Source organism: Euprymna scolopes, chromosome 11 (genome assembly GCF_053919585.1).
Source record: "Euprymna scolopes isolate OS-2025 chromosome 11, ASM5391958v1, whole genome shotgun sequence".
NCBI classification, from domain to species: domain Eukaryota; kingdom Metazoa; phylum Mollusca; class Cephalopoda; order Sepiida; family Sepiolidae; genus Euprymna; species Euprymna scolopes.
In genome coordinates, this window is record NC_136492.1 from 38,282,561 (window position 1) to 38,300,864 (window position 18,304).

At 34.7% G+C, this 18,304-nt stretch overlaps 1 protein-coding gene across 3 annotated transcripts in view; it reads left to right on the forward strand.

Moving 5' to 3' along the window:
- Window positions 1–18,304, forward strand: part of LOC145287837 (kidney mitochondrial carrier protein 1-like) — a 350,123-nt gene that overhangs the window by 291,414 nt on the left and 40,405 nt on the right. For all 3 annotated transcript variants that reach the window (XM_080135708.1, XM_080135709.1, XM_080135710.1), the window contains one exon: window positions 7,611–7,697. In XM_080135708.1, the coding sequence (XP_079991834.1) occupies window positions 7,611–7,697 (87 nt within the window). The remainder of the gene's footprint in view (window positions 1–7,610; window positions 7,698–18,304) is intronic.

The window sequence follows — 18,304 nt, forward strand, 5'->3', positions numbered from 1 at the left end:
AGGTGTGCGATTCTTAGAAAGAAGCTTTGTTTATGGAATCTACGTCTAGGTTTAGGTACAGATAAAGAGTAGGGGAAATTATTGATAGTGTTCTCAGCTAGACAACCATAGATTGGTGCTCAGATGAGCACTTACCATGAAAATAGCAATAAAACAGAGACAGGCTCGCAATGTCTCTTCTGTGAGAAATAGGTTGCAGGAAAGAGAAAAGGACATCCCCCACTAAGAAGTCTATTCTGAACTATGTCAAGGCAGGATAATGTCTTTCTAGCAGCTACTGCCCAGATGTGGACATACCTGGCTCTTCTATAGGTAGAGAATTGCATCAGCAGTGAGATATCTACTGGATCGATAGAAGGATCCCACCATTTTTCCAGCAACCTTGGCAATGGATTTGATGTACATGTTCCATTTCAGATCAGGAGTAAAGGTCAAGCCCAGAAGCTTATCAAAACATGAAGCCTCCCAAAGACAAGCAGCCATTCATTTCATTTGATGCCAGATGGGGATCAGAACGTTGATGATGTAAAGATAGAAGCTTGGTTTTAGATGCATTAAAAGTAACAAGCCACTCATTTCTCCACATGTTCAAGATCAGAGAGAATTTGGTTTTTTACGCCTTTTGATGTGCTGCCATAGATGATAGTGTCATCAGCATAAATGTCTACGAATAATCTAAGGATGTGATTTGGAAGATCATTAATGTAGATCAGAAAGAGAGTTGGACCCAGGATGGACCCTGAGGGACTCCAGCATTAATACTATGAGCTTCTGATTTCTGCCCATCAACCACTATTCTTATGAACCTATCAGAGAGAAATATTTTAATAAGTGTAAAGACATTTCCAGCTATACCATAGCTGGAGATCTTGTGAAGTAGACCTTTATGCCATACCCTATCAAAGGCCTTTGATATGTCAAGAGCAATTGCCCTAGAAAGAAAGCCTCCGGCAAGAAATTCACTAATCCTATGAGAAATAACCATAAGCATATCTGCTGTAGATCTAGCAGAACAGAAATCATATTGCATGTCACTAGGAAGGTTATTTTTGCTGAGGTGGTTGACTACTTCTCTATTTAACACTGTTGTATCAATTAAGATAAGAATGAAATGTAATAAGTCCCCAGACGTACCTCTCCATCGTACAGTATATCGATACACTAAGGCTGACTGGGATAGCTTCCATACATTTATATCTGATCTACCTCTGTGTTCCATGTTTAAAAAGGATGTGTCCTCTATAGTATAGGACCTGACCGAATGGTTAATTGTAGGTATAGACCGTTTCATACCCTCAAAAAAGTTCCAGCAAAAACCTAACAGCCAGCCATGGGTCTCTCCAGAATGTACTGCTGCCATTGCGCACAGAAATCACTTTTTCCACTGCTTCCAACGTAATAGATGTATGGAAACTAAAGACGCTTTCAGGACTGCCAGCAACTATTGTAAGAAAGTAATAAAGAACGCAAGAGAGTTGTATGCTCAATCTGTTAAGTCAAAAGTAGCTGAGCAGTGGCTTGGTTCCCATCAGTTTTGGCAAATAGCAAAGAGAATCCTCAACAGAAGCGTGTGCTCTATCCCAACTATCATCAATGGACCTGAGGTAATCTCATCAGCATCAGACAAAGCCAAACTCTTTGCCAAGAACTTTGCAGCTAATTCTACCCTTTGCGACCAAGGTCGCCAACCCCCAATATTTCCTCCTGTATCAGAAAACACGCTATGTGATATACGTATATCTGTACGTGATGTTGCCAAGCTAATCAAAAACCTTGATTCCAGTAAAGCAACTGGCCCTGACGGTATTACAATTATAGTACTCAAAAAACTTCAACCTGAACTAGCGCCCATACTTACAAGACTGTTTAAACGTTGTCGTAATGAGATTAGTTTCCCATCACCCTGGAAAATCTCATCAGTATGCCCTGTATTTAAGAATTCAGGTGATCGCTCATCCCCCTCTCAGTACAGGCCAATAAGTCTTCTGTGCGTCATGAGTAAGTTGCTGGAATCTGTGTTAAATACAGAAGTAATCAAACATCTCAACAAAAATAACCTTCTTAGTGACACTCAATATGGTTTCCGTTCTGCTAGATCTACAGCAGATGTGCTTATAGTTATATCTCATAGGATTAGCAAATCTCTCGATGGAGGCTACCTTTCTAGGGCAATTGCTCTTGACATATCTAAGGCCTTTGATAGGGTATGGCATAAAGGTTTACTTCATAAGATCTCTAGCTATGGTATAGCTGGAAATGTCTTCTGAATTATTAAATCATTTCTTTCTGATAGGTTCATAAGAGTAGTAGTTGAGGGGCAAGAATCAGAAGCTCACAGTATTAATGCTGGTGTCCCTCAGGGGTCCATCCTGGGCCCAACTCTTTTCCTGATCTACATTAATGATCTTCCAAATCACATCCTTACATCATTTGTAGACATTTATGCTGACGACACTACCATTTATGGTAGCACATCTAAGACAGTAAACGACCAAGTTCTCTCCGATTCTCTCTCCTCTGATCTTGAGCACGTACTACAATGGGGAAAGGAGTGGCTGGTTACTTTTAATGCATCTAAAACCAAGCTTCTCTCCTTACATCATCAACATTCTGATCCACATCTGGCATCAATTGAAATGAATGGCTCTCGTCTTCAGGAGGCCTCAAGTTTTGACAAGCTCCTGGGCTTGACCTTTACTCCTGATCTTAAATGGAACACGTACATCAAATCTGTTGCCAAGGCCGCTGGAAAAATGATGGGATCTTTCTATCGATCCAGTAGATATCTCACTGCTGATGCAATACTCTATCTATATAAGAGCCAGGTACGTCCAAGGATGGAATATTGTTGCCACATCTGGACAGGAGCTGCTAGAAAGGACTTGTCCTGCCTTGATAGAGTTCAAAATAGACTTTGTAGCCTCATAGATGTCCTTTTCTCTTCCCTGCAACCTCTATCTCACAGAAGAGATGTTGCGAGTTTGTCTCTGATGTATCGTTATTTTCATGGAAAGTGTTTGATAGAGCTTAAGTCTATGATCTACCCTTGCCAAACTTTCACAAGAAACACTCGTCTAGCTGAAAACATTATCAATAATTCCCCCCCACTCTTTATCTGTGCCTAAACCTAAACATAGATTCCACGAACAAAGCTTCTTTCTTAGAACTGCACGCCTGTGGAATTGTCTTCCGTTTTCCTGCTTTCCGGCTGACTACAATATTGTTTTGTTCAAGTCAAACGTAAATAAGTTCTTGATGAGCCGTTCCATATAAGTTATCAAATTTACTGAATTTTCATTACTAATGATTACTATATTGTTCAATTTCTACTGTACACTCTTTAACTCTTATCCTTGAGTGGCCTCTTGGCCTTGATAATGTGGTGATTCCTGTGTAAAAAAAAAAAAAAAAAGATTCAAGTAACTTACTCATGACGCACAGAAGACTTATTGGTCTGCACTGAGAGGGAGATGACCGATCACTTGAATTCTTAAATACAGGGCATATTGGTGAGATTTTCCAGGGTATTGGTAAGCAATTGTTCTTAAGACAATGCTTAAACAGCTTTGTAAGTATGGGGGCAAGTTTTGGTTGAAGTTTTTTCAACACTATAATAGGAATGCCGTCAGAGCCGGTTGTTTTACTGAAATCAAGGTTTTTGGTTAGCTTGGAAACATCATGCACAGATATTTGTATGTCACATAGTGTGTTTTCTGATACAGGAGGAAATACAGGGAGTTGGCGACCTTGGTCGTATAGGGTAGAATTAGTTGTAAAGTTCTTGGCAAAGAGTTTGGCTTTGTCTGATGCTGACGAGATTATCTCAGGTCAATTGATGATAGTTGGGTTAGGGCACATGCTTTTGTTCAGGATCCTGTTTGCTATTTGCCAAAACTGGTGGGAACCAAGCCACTGCTCAGCAACTTTGGACTTGAAGGACTGAGCATATAGCTCTCTTGCATTATTCATTACTCTTTTACAGTGGTTGCTAACATCTGTTACTTTAGAAGCAATAGAAATAGTGATTTCTGTGCGCAATGGCAACAGCACATTCCGGAGAGACCCATAGCTGGCTGTTAGGTTTTTGCTGGAATTTTTTTGAGAGTATGAAATGGTCTATACCTACAATTAACCATTCCATCAGGTCTGATACTATAGAGGACACATCTTTTTTAAATATGGAACGCAGTTATTCCAGTAGAGTATAGAGTATCAATATACTGTATGATGTAGAGGTACGTCTGAGTATTTATTACATTTTGTTTTTATTTTACAACAGTGGTCTGAAGATCCCAGTGAAGACATAACGGAAGATGAACATAGCAAGGTGTGAGAAAAAGATCTAGGAAACTTGCATACGACCATCAGTATCAGACACATGGGTGGGTTTGCGAACAATCTGAGTGAGGTCATAAGTAATGGAGAAATCATGACAGAACCTCCCCTCATCATCTGGCTTGTTTGAGTGGGTTAACCATTCCACATTGGGAACATTGAAGTCTCCACAGATGTGAATGTTAGCTGAAGGATTAACCACATCCTATCTGGATGTGGTTAATTTTCTCAGATATACTCTTAAAGATAGTAACTCCACTGTTGTGAGGGCAGTAGAGGGCAAATGTAAACGCAGTGGTGTGAGCAAGTGCAACCTAGAAGTATATATAGGGTAATTTAGGATCTTTTCTGGATTAAGATACTAAATAATATTTTCTCACGTTTTTTGTTCACTGATTCGTCATTTTTTAAATTCAATGCTTATTGAATTTTACACATCTAACCTTTTTATGGTATTTTGGTCTGGAAAGTAGATTAAATATGCTGGACTGCTTTTATCGTAACCTACGAAAATACCTTTTTTGCTTTTAATATTTAGTTTACGAGTAGTGTCTATAAATGCAAAGGAATATGAACCAAATATATGCATTCAATTCAATTTTGGTTTTACACCGCAAAACACTTCATGCCACGTTTTGCCCAATCTTCTATTGAACAATCTATTTCTGATATATGCTGCAGCCATTAAAGCATACGTCCATAAACTATGTGCTGATGTGATTCGATAAGTAGACATCTTGCCATCTCGAAAGGGTCAGCCATGCTCTTTCAGTGGTGCCATTTTGAAATGACGAATACTGCTGATTTCTCGTGTTTAATACAATGGTTAATAGAAGTTCAAGTCTTTACTAGTAAATTTAGTCCCATTGTCTTAGCGAATACATTTTACTGAGCCGTACAGAGTGATATCAGCTAAATATTTCTTAGTGTCGAGGATAGTGTCGGACTTGTTTTTTAGAAAATAAACCATAATTTAACCTGAATAATTGTCAACAAAATTTAATGCATACCTTCAATTATTCTTTCCCATCGGGCTTATCAAGTCTGCCAAATCACAGTGCACAAGTGAGAGAACTTTTGTGGCCTTTTTGTCTGGAATTTTGCTTATATATTTTGCCATTATTCCCTGTGCACAAACATCACAATTTGGAGATTGTCTGAAGGTATTATTTTCATGCCTTCGACTACATTTGGTAATTCTTTAATATCAACTGTATTGCAGTGTCCCAGAATTTTATGCCAGATTTCCAAGTCGTAACAGGCAGTTTTTGAGGGAACCATACTTTTTAAATAATATAGTCAGCCATTTTCTTTAATGACAAATACAGTTCCATTAGGGTATATCAATTTTGACTTGTTTGGGTCAAACTTTATATTCGCGCCTTATTTAATGGCAGCCTGCACGGAAAATATGTCTTGCTTAAATGTAGGTATGAAAAGAGCATTTTTAAGAATACAGTTACAAGTTTTGCCTTTATTATTTTTAGTGATATTTTAGCATCACCTCTTTTCAAGACTATATCATGTATTTGACTACCGTCAGCAAGCTTGACAAAATGACTCCGTGGATTAAAGTTTGCATCAAAATTTTTTTAAAAAATCAGATTCCTTGGTGATAATGTGTGCTGTATTGCCACAGTCTACAAAAAGATTTTTACCATTTATTGTATTGTCAAAGTTACATGTGAATAGAAATGTATGTTCTTCATCAAAGTTCTCAACGTTTTTTATGGAGTCCATTTTCGAGGCCGACAGCGAACTGATTGAATCCAAAATTCAACATTTTTTATAACTTTTGAAGCTTCTGATTGGTTGATTATTATAACTGGTTATAAAAACGATCGTCAAAATCATTGGAGTCATACCCTTATTATAATCAAAAATGTTCCTACCACATGGAAAGCAATCTTTAATGTAGGCACATATTCCATGCCCATGGCGATCTTAGGGGTAAGATTTGGAGCTTAAGTTAGAGTATCCTTTAATTCCGAACTCTTCTAGGGAAATAGTCTGTCCAGTGCCAGTTTTGCTTAGGAATAATATGTCTGGTTTAGTTTCCTGTAATTGTGTTTCAACCTCTGGAAGGTTGGAACGTAGACCACTTAAGTTAGAGAAAGAGACATGGTAGTGGGGGGGGGGTCTATGTTGGAAGGTGAAGATCTGGATTTAATCATGTGTTTTTTGTGGAAACTTTTCATGATGGTTTTTTGGGATTTGTGGAATAAGTTGACAGACTTGCTTAGAGCAAGGCCGAGAGGGAAAGTAAGAGTGAAAAAGAAACGAAGAAATATATATATATAATACAATACAATAAGATATATTGTAGTACATAACAATTACCCAGTAGTAAGGCATCTAGAAGCTCTACCAGAAGCTACTGCATGGTCCAGAATCATTCACCAAATGGCAATACAGCAGCTTTAGTACTTTGTATGTGCTGATAGAACAGTCTCCTTAGTGGTTAATCCAAGGTTTGGATCACATCAGCCTAGATAAAACATTTACCTCCAGCACTCTTACAAGACATAGAAATAGAAAGTTTTCGACATTTTTGGTGATTGTTCCCACAAAAACCTAGAATACAGCTTTTTCTTCTCCCTTTGTCAGAAAAATCACTCCTTAAAATGAGGACTGAGGGATATATAAAGAGAAGTGAGAGTAATGAGATCTGCTGATAATGCATCCACAATGCATTGTCTACTCTCCATTAAAAAGAAAAGAATTATGTATTAAGTATTGTACTTAACATAAGTCTAATTGACATGTTTACGGGAAAGTATGGTGAGGTGATAGATTCCCATATCACTAACTGAAAATAAATAGAATTGTCAAATCTGTTTATTTAAAATCAATTTGGTAGATAATGATTACATGCATGGATGAAGAAAATCTGTAACTAAATAAAACAAGCACATAAAAAATATATAAATTTAAAAACTGCAATAAATATAAATAATATTAACATTTACCTATAATAAAACAGAGAATATATATCACAATTAAACAACTTATCTGCTAACAGCTTCCATTTTGAATCTTCTATTCAAGTGTAACTGTGTCTTTGACATTGATATTGTAGTTATGTTAAATCACATTAAGGATGGCTATGGTAATGCACTAGAAAGGCATGAACCCTTACTTTAAGTAGTTTGTATTCTAAGAATCATAAGAAATTGTTTCAGAATTGAATAACCCACATAAATAATTGATATGTAATGAAACATACTAAATCTTACACTACCGCCTCCACCTTTTTATTTTCTCTGAAATTGTAGACACGCCTAATGAATCAACGTGTTCTAAAAGTGATAGGAGAAGAAGGAACTGCAATTTACTCTTCTTCCCTTGATTGTCTCATGCAGGTAAAAATTCATTTCACTCTTTTCATTTTTGCCTTGTATTTATTTTTTTCCTTCATTATCTCTTTTTTTCTTATTAGCAATTTTAGTGATACTTTTTCAGTTCCAATTTTAAACAAAAGTAAACAAGAATTTTAACAATCTTTAAAATTTGATACATTTTCTGAAATTTTTTTCACAATCTTTAAAATCTTACACATTTTCTGCAAGCACTTTATATATTTTAAGAGTTTTAACCAAATAAAGTGCTAAAAAGTTAACATAAAACAGCGTCTTCGGTTAGATTTTGTAATGATTCCCTCTCCCCTGATTTATAAATGGTTGTACCGCATTTCTCTTAAGAATTTCGTCATGAAATTTGGAAATTAACTAGAAGAAATATCACTTTTAATAGATTCGGTTGTCCGAAATTCTTTTGACAGCTCATTTGTTTGTTGTGTTAAAAAAAGATTTCAACATGATAAGTTTGGAAAATTTTGAAAAGAAAATTTCTTTGGACACCGTTAAAATTCAATCTTTTTATTACATTTATCCGTTAAAAATAAAAATTTAACCAGCTTTCTCTTGTGGTGCCAAGCAATTTAAAATCATGATATCTGGAAAAAATCGTTCTATTTTTAAAAAGTGTCTGAAAACGATCTGTAGAAGCAGCAGCTACTCTCACTGATATTAATTACTTTACTGTAAACAAACTTTTTTTGTTGTTTTTTATTCTAGAACAAATTAAAAATTTAAAAAAATGAAAATATGAATATAAAAAAATGTTCTTACATATTTAGTTGGAGCTCATATTATCAGAACATAATTAGTTTAACTAGAGCTATTTGGTCATCAGAATATATAATTTTAAAGCAATCCAGCATTATTTTTGGTCAAATTTAAAAAATATAGTTGAAAAACAAATATGTAGCGTGTGCACTTTTATCCATTACATTAGTTTCTAACAGTGAATTAAACAGTGTTTTGTTTAAAATAAAAAAAAATGAAAATGTGAAATATAAATTTTTGCTTCACATGTGCGAGCAGTACCCCCCTCCCTCCACTCCCAATATATTTTTTTCGTCTTTTCTTTTTACAATATTTTTCAGCAGATTATAATCGAATGGACACTAATCTACCCAATTATATATAAAATACAAAATCAATATTTAAATATTTGTAGGAGGTGTTCAGTTTCTAGTTAAGTTCCTATTTACTTGCCTCCCCATGAGGACTATTAGACAGCTTCCCAAAAAGGGTCAATCAATAGAAACAAACATAAAAATTGTCTCAGTGATGAAGGATTTCTCCTTCACTGACAAAGGAGAGAAAAGGAAAAGTGTAGCATCAAAATAATTTTGGCCAGGTAAAGAAATAAAAAAAACGTCTTAAGCTGGAAAGTTTAATAAGATAATGTGTCACTCGGACAAGAAATGTAATTGAAAATAAAAACCAAATTTATCCAAAAAATTGTGAATGATTTGTTAGCTTTAGCAAAAAATGTTTTTTTATATTTAAATAAGTGGGCAAAAATACTTAATAAGTTTTCCAAACGTCACGTTTTCTGTTAGTGACATTACTTGTTTTAAATGAAATTTATTTTTGTCTGTTTGTCGTAATTGTTGTTAAGTTTCACACCCCTTGAGAATTACGACAAACAAGCAAAAATAAATTTCATATTTAAAAGTAATTTGATGTCCAAAATTTAAGGCATAATCATGACCCGCTAAACATAAATATGGGGGTCAAATGCTTTCATAAAAAAAATATTCCCTTAATCCTACCTCTTACCCTAGGTACGAATGGCAAGCCTCCTCCTCCTCTTAAAACCTTCTTTAGCCCTAACAATAGCGCTAAGTCCAAGTGGCAAGCGCCTCACCCAACAAAATTCCTTGGTAAGCTACATATAAGTGTCTAAAAAAAATCCTTCCTTACAGAAAAGTGCACCATTTATCACCCATAAAAAAATAAATTGGTCAACTGTCCTAAAACGCTAGAATGGTCTCGAAATGGTGAATTATTTTACATTAAATTTATGTGAAACTAACCCCACTGTAAATTCTAAAATTATTTTTGTTTTGTTTCTATCAAGTCTTCAGAGTGTTCACACATAATTTTCCTTAGCTCTATCATTAACCCAAAGTCAGAGTGGCAACCTCCCCATCTCTCATAATTGCACAAAGACCCTCTTAAAACCACACATAATCGTCTTTAGAAAAAAAAAGTTGCACAAGATTTATCTCCAATAGGAAAAAAAATGCCCTAAAACGCTAGAATTGCTCAAAATGGGGAATCATTTTACATTACATTCTAAAATAATACTTGTTTATCTTTCATTAAAGTTTTTTAAGTTATTTACAAAGGTAAAATCGCATATTTTGGAGAGGTGGTCAGATGGGGTGGTGGGTTAACAGAAGGTATTAATCTACAATAATACCAAAGAAATATTGCAATATATTCATTTTTAAACAGTTCTAGATGTCGATTTCAGTTATTTGTACATATAATGCATTACAATTCAGCTTTGAGTTCTTTAACTTCTTTTAGCATTTTTAAGGAATTGCAGCATATTTATGTGCATTTATTGCAGATTTTTTGGAAACCATTAATATTTGGAGATTTTCAGTAGCATATTCTTATTCCTAGCACAAAAATACACTTATATAGTAAATTTTATTGCTTAATCTTGTGTTTTAACAAAGATATGACATTTTTACTGAAAAAGTAGTGTAAAAAATGTGACAAAACGCATTTGGTCTTAAAGAGGGAAAAATATCCAAACGTGTGAGGCACAAAAAAAGTCATAACTTCCTTAATTTTAATCAGATTTAAAAAATTTAAAAAGATTCTTTCTTAGCTCATCAAGCTCTTTCTATAGATACCAATATTGAAATATTTTAAGCTATGTCAATTTTTTAGTATGTATTGCTATTTTCTTAAAGTTTTTTAACAATCTTTAAAATATTATACATTTTCTGAAAGTTTTTTTTTAACAATTTTACACCTTTCCTAAAAACTTTTTAACAATCTTTAAAATTTTAAGCATTTTCTGACAGTTTTTTTACAATCTTTAAAATCTTACATATTTTCTAAAAGATTTCTTTTATAATCTTTAAAATCTTTTTAAAAAATTATTAACAATCTTAAAAATCTTTCACATTTTCTGAAAGATTTTTTTAACAATATTTACAATCTTACACATGTTTTGAAAGTTTTTTAAAACAATCTTTAAAATCTTACACATTTTCTCAAAGAATTTTTTTTAATCTCAAAGAATGTTTCATTAAAATCTGAAATGTTTTTTTAAGAATCTTAAAAATCTAACACATTTCTTTAAAAACATGTTTTTTTAAGAATCTTTATAATCTCACATAATTTCTGAAAGGTGTTTTAATGATCTTGAAAATCTTTCACATTTTTTTAAAGGTTTTTTTACAATCCTTCAAATCTCACACATTTTCTGAAAGTTTTTTTTACCATCTTTAAAATCTTACACATTTTCTAAAACGTTTTTTTAACCATACTAAAAATCTTACACATCTTCTATTTTTATTACAATCTTTAAAATCTTACACATTTCCTGAAAGTGTTTTGTTTACAATCTTTTAACTCTTTTACAATTTCTGAAATCTTTAAAATTTTACACATTTTCTAAAAGATTTGTTTTAGAATCTTTCAAATCTTACACATTTTTTCAAAAATTGTTTTTTTAAATATCTTTAAAATCTTGCATATTTCCTTTATATTTTTGTAAACAATCTTTAAAATCTTACACATATTCTAAAAGATTTTGTCACAATCTTTTAAATCTTATGCATTTTCTTTAAAAATGTTTCATAAACAATCTTGAAAATGGCACAAATTTTCTGAAAGTTTTTTAACAATCTTAAAAATCTTACACATTTTCTAAATGTTTTTTTTTTTTGTAATCTTTAAAATCTTTCACATATTTTAAAATGTTTTTAAAATAACCTTAAAAATTTTATACATTTTTTCAATAAATGTTTTTTTAACAATCTTTAAAATATTACACATTTTCTGAAATGTTATTATCAATCTTTTAAATCTTACACATTTTCTTATTTTTTTTCAATCTTAAATTCTTACACATTTTTAGGAAAGTTTTTACAATCTTGAATAGTCTTAAATAGTTTTTACAATCTTAAATAGTTTATTTTTACATATTCTAACAACTTTTAGTCTAAAAATTCTTACACTATATTTAAAAGGTTATTTTTAACAATCTGTATAATCTTACACATTTTCTAAAAGATTTTTTAACAATCTTAAAAATTTTGCATATTATTGAAAGTTTTTTTTGGGGACAAGTTGTTTTGAAGAATCTTTCACAAGAATCTTACACAAGTTCTAAAAGTTTATTTTCACGATCTTGAAAATCTCATATTTTTTAAGTTTTTCTAACAATATTAAAATCTTACAAATTTTCTGAACCTTTCTTTAACAATATTACACATTTTCTAAAAAAATTCTAACAATCTTGTAAATCTTACACATTTTCTAAAAGATTTTTTAACAATCTTGTAAATCTTACACATTTTCTTAAATGTTTTTATCAACTTTAAAATCTTATACATTGTCTCAAAACAAAATTTTTTTTAATCTTTAAAATTTTACACATTTTCTGAAAAGTTTTTTACAATATTATATATCTTACATATTTTCTGAAAAGTTTTTTACAATATTATATATCTTACATATTTTCTGAAAAGTTTTTTACAATACTATATATCTTACATATTTTCTGAAAAGATTTTTACAATACTATATATCTTACATATTTTCTGAAAAGTTTTTTACAATACTATATATCTTACATATTTTCTGAAAAGTTTTTTACAATACTATATATCTTACATATTTTCTGAAAAGATTTTTACAATATTATATATCTTACATATTTTCTGAAAAGTTTTTTAGAATATTATAAATCTTACATATTTTTTGAAAAGTGTTTTACAATATTATATATCTTACATATTTTCTGAAAAGTTTTCTATATATCTTACATATTTTCTGAAAAGTTTTTTACAATATTATATATCTTACATATTTTATGAAAAGTTTTTTACAATATTATATATCTTACATATCTTCTGAAAAGATGTTTACAATATTATATATTTTACATATTTTCTGAAAAGTTATTTTACAATATTATATATCTTACATATTTTCTGAAAAGTTTTATACAATATTATATATCTTACATATTTTCTGAAAAGTTTTTTACAATATTATATATCTTACATATTTTCTGAAAAGTATTTTACAATATTATATATCTTACATATTTTCTGAAAAGATTTTTACAATATCATATATCTTACATATTTTCTGAAAAGTTTCTTACAATATTATATATCTTACATAATTTCGGAAAAGCTTGTTACAATATTATGTATCTTACATATTTTCTGAAAAGTGTTTTACAATTTTATATATCTTACATATTTTCTGAAAAGTTTTTTACAATATTATATATCTTACATATTTTCAGAAAAGTTTTTTACAATATATAAAAGCAAAAAATATGCGTGAGTTTGTATGTCCGCTAAAAACTTTCAACAGATACCAAAAAAATTCACAAATTTGGTATCATATTTAATCCGACCCTCCGGATGACAAATATCAAATTTTTGGTCCAAACGATTCACTCTAAGTGGGTCAGCTGAACATGTTTCTGCAGGGCGGGGGGGTAAAAAGTGACATTTTTTTTGAGTTTCCTCTGTATTTATGTAGTAATAAATATCTAACGATATTTATAAGTATTTGAAAAATCATCTCACGTGATCTGACGTCAGCAAGCTGTAATGGCTTCCCGTATACAAAAACAATGCACATAATAAGAGATGCTTATCTGTAAGAATGCGAGTATCATACAAATTAAAATATTAACTTACACGTTATGAAAACGTTACCAAAGTTATTAGCAGGTTAAAAAATAGTTAGATACAATAGTTAAATGAAGCATTACAAGCAAAACTGTCTAGAACAAAAAAAAATTTACGCTGAAAAAAACAATTAGCTATGAGACGAAACAATAGCTAAGTTTACAAAATTTTAACATACGGCCATTTTCTTTTTGGTATTCTTCTTTGTTTATGGGAAAGAGAGAGAGAGACACACACACACACACAAACGCAGAGACAGGAAACGAGAATCGTTTTACTATGTTTTAAAATGTAAACAATGCATTTCTAAATCTAAAACATTACATATAGCCGAGTAGAAAGGGAAAGGTGGGAGACATAATATTAGTTAATCAGCGTTTGTTTCACTACATCCTTATACTTACACATTTTAATATTATACGAAATGTGACTGCATTGATTTGATAACATCCCAGGCATAAATCCTACTTATTTTCGAGTAACGTTTGTTTCTCTACAGCTTGAGATCCCAGGTATAACCCCCCCCCCCCGTTATTTTCTTAGTGAGAGGGGGGGCTAAAAATGAGACCGCTTGAATTCTAAGAACAGATACTACACTTTGATCTTATATATATATTAGCAAGGGGTACCCGGCGTCGCCTGGGTGTTTGTAGGTATGTGTGTTTTGGGGTAAATGAAAAGAAAAATCGTTGGTTGTTTTGAAAAAAAACGAAGCCTTGACGCGCAGTTGGAAAATAGTAAAGTCTGAAAAAAAAAACGTGCAACCTGGCAGGTGCCCGTTTTTGACGAGTCAATGACGTGAACTTTGAGTGTGAGTCTGTTGGCTTCTTTTTTTATACGAAAAAGATTAATGCACATGCGGCGATCGTAAGCAATAGCTATTCAGCAGTTAACATTTTCTGCGGTACAGTTTTTAATTGAGGTCAATAAACCGGTTTGATTGTTTTTAACTAACTTTGGGGAAAACCAGCTCCCTGTTTATTAGAGGGAGTGTCTCGTCTCAAAATGAAAGCAACCATCTGATATGACGAAGCCGACATTGACCAAACGTTACATAGCTTTCTAGAGACCACTGGCTGTGGGCCAGTAATTCGAATCGAGTGAGGCGACCACTGTTGTTAAATCGTAGATATTATCATTTAGATGTGATATAAAAAGTTTTAAAAATGAGCGATGGCCTTGAGAATCCACCGAAAAAAAGCCTTTTGAAGACATACACAAAAAGCGAACATACATACATACACACATTTTCGCTTTTCTTTATTTCCAAGTTAAACAATAATAAAATTGAATAAAAAAGTAAAATCATTCACAACAAAATTAGACACAAGGCCCTATAAGAAATTAGGGAGGGGGTGGGTACAGGGTCTCTGTGACTATTTAACAAATGAGACAATGATGACTTTGGAGTCTTACTCTTGACTGGCAACATTTACCACAATACCTCATTCACTCTGTGGATCCTAAACTAACTAATAAATCCCCAGCGTTGAGAGTAAAAAACCTATTTACAAGTTGTAAAACATTATCTGTATGTTTGCGTATGCATTTTTTTTTCCAAATTTTAATGTGTATGTGTGTGTGTGTGTGCATGTGTAAGATATAAAAAGTTTTTGAATTAAGAGTAAAAATGTTCGTAGAGTGGGGAAAAAAACTAATCAAAAAAGTTCATTTCAAAAATAAAAAATAATTTCTACTGGGTTGTTAGTAAGGACCCCCCCCCCCCGTGCTAATCTAAGTGACTAGACCCCACACTGTTTTCCGGGGAACTGAAAACAAGCAGGGAGATACCTATTGGGGATTGGGGAAAAAAACCTTAATGGATGTGGGAGAAAATAAAGCAACGGATGGAGGGAGTTGGAAGGTGACCTCTGAGTGGGGGATGGGGGTGACCGGGGATATCAAAAACAAAAATGGGTGTAAAGGGGATGGGCAGACTCAGAGGTTCTCTAACACCCAAAAATAAAAACAGGAGCAGGATCTCGTTTATACCACCAGTCAAGAGTCTTTTTACTGAACTTATGCTAAACTAAGCTGGATGGGTTCCAAAGGACCCAGCACCGCCCGTGCCATGCTTAAGGAGGGAACTCGACGGATGCACAAACTAGTGTTGTGCACCAACCTCTTATTAAACCTCCTCCAATCGCATCTGATCTTTACTTTAAGCAGATGTTTAAAGTAAACAATCAGATCCCGATCTGGAACAGATGTCCCTTCGTGGACCAACTTGGAGCGCGTGATCCAAATCACCATACGCGCTACTGCTAGGATTGCCAGGAAAACCATTCTTTCCTCCCTGGGGAACGGCGGCTCCATGTTGTAGACAAAATATCCTGCGTCAAGATCAAGCGGCCACTCACCATCGATGCGAGCCGTTACCTCTCCGACATACTCCAATAGGGCCTGGATTCGGCTACAACGAAAAAATGCATGCTCAACTGATTCAAGCTTGTGTTCGTCTCAGTGCGGACACCAGGCCCTAAAATCATCAAAATTTTCCACCCCACCATGCCATTGACCTTTCGTCAGCAATGTGATCACTCCCTTTGTACATGCTGAATTCGTCGAAGAGGGGCAGTGCTTTTCAGACCAGTCGCCAGGTCAGGGAAAATTCCAAGTTAGTCAGAAAATTCTGTCCTGGCGCCCAACTCCACTGAGAGCAGATAACCTCCATCGACCATCCCATCTGCCTACTAAGAGGATCCTTCGCGGTGCCCTCCACTAACTCTCGATAAAGTGTCTTCCTAGGCTGATCGAGGACACTGGTCCCTGGCAAAGCTCTAAGTGTGGTACGGCATTCGGCAAAGAACTTGGACTCCCCCTTCATTTTACGACGACCTTCTACCGAGGTGTCGGGTTTGAGATTGGGAAACGAGTTCTCAACCGCAAGGACTCAAGGAGCGTTCTCCTCTAGGAAAGCCAATCTCTCTGCGTTTTTATGACACAAGAGACTGGGCTGACCCAGGCATCCCTCGCTCGGTCTCTGGACACAGACCTTTTTGCACACATAATGCTTACCCTCGTCCCACAGAAGTGAGTCGAGGTGCTTTTGTAAGCAGGTTAGGCGTTATGCAGGGAGAGGAAGTACAGACAACTGGTAAAGGATGAGCGGGAAGACGTATGTAGCACACGCCTCTGCCCGACTCTTCAAGGACAATTTCCTTCGAATCCAAGTCTTGACCTATGATTTAACCTACGATTTAACCTTGCCATATACTTCCGACCAATTCTTCTCCAGCTGAAGCCCCGATCCAAACCAGACACCGAGAATACGGACCGGCCCATCGGTCCATCTGAAGATGCCTGGAAGCGAGTTTATTCCGGTCCAAGCTCCCAACCGCAGGCCGACAGACTTGCTGCAGTTGAAGACGGCCCCTGTGACTTTGTATTGAGCCAGCGCCTCGACCACCACTTGAATGTCTGTGGGGTGACGTCATCGGCGAACGCAGAAACCCTGGCTCGTGTGCCTCCAGGTAAAGCAATTCTGCGCAGGACTGGTGTAGCCGCCTCGTCCCTTAACTTGCGAAAGAGGGGTTCCAACACCAGGACGTACAAGAGAGGCGACAGTGGACAACCCTGATGCACCGACCAAGCGACGGTGAATGACTCCGACAGCTTAACGTTGATCTGCACCGCTACCGTCGGCCTATCATACAGGACAAAGATCCATTTGCGGAAGTCCAGATTAAATCTGGCGGCCTCTAGCACAGATCCCAGGAACCAATGGTTGACCCTATCAAACGCCTTGGACTGATCCAAACTGATCAGCACGACTTCAGCGTTGTCTTCTATTCCCTCTATGATCAAGCGGATCAAATGAAGATTGTCTTGAATCAATCTCCCCTTCACAGTATAGCTCTGGTCCGGTTCAATCAAGTCAGTGGTGACAACCTGCAAGCGATTCGCAAGAATCTTTGCCAATATCTTTAACTCTGTGTTTAGCAGAGACAAGGGCCTAAAATCATCAAAATTTTCCACCCCACCATGCCATTGACCTTTCGTCAGCAATGTGATCACTCCCTTGGTCACCTATCCAGATGGAACCCTGAGCAAAGCATGGTTAAACACATCCTTCAGAATAGGGACCCACAAGTAGAACTCATAGGGTAAACCATCAAGCTCTGGGGATTTGTTGCATCCGACCTACTTCAACGCAGTAATGACCTTATGTTCCGTAGCAAGACCATCGACATCCTCCTTATTTTCTTAGTGGGAGGGGGGGGCGTGAAAGATGAAACTACTTGAAGTCTAAGAACAGAGACTACACTTTGATCTTAGCCAAAAGACCAAGTAAAAAAAAGGGTATTTATTTGCTCCCCCACCGAGAAAATTAGGCACAAGGCCGATTTTTAATGTGAGGAGTGAAGGGGAAATGGAGACCAACTCCCTGGGGAGTAGGGGAGCTGGATAGTGACAATTGGTATGAAGGGTTACCCCTACATTGACCAAGGTCTTATATGTGGGGTTGCCCCACATATGGTCTTTGCTTGCAGTATCTGCCAGGTCAGATACTACACTTTGATCTTGGCCAAAAGCCCAAGAAAAAAAAGATGCGCATTATATATTTATCGTCTAATAAATTAAGACAAGATGCCATATTCCAAACATCACACATCGCTAAACTGCTGATTACAAATTCTGAAATAAAAACATTATTATTCAGAAAGCCATTCTTGTTTTTTATATAATCGTCAGTTAAGGAGGAAGGGATTTAAGGAA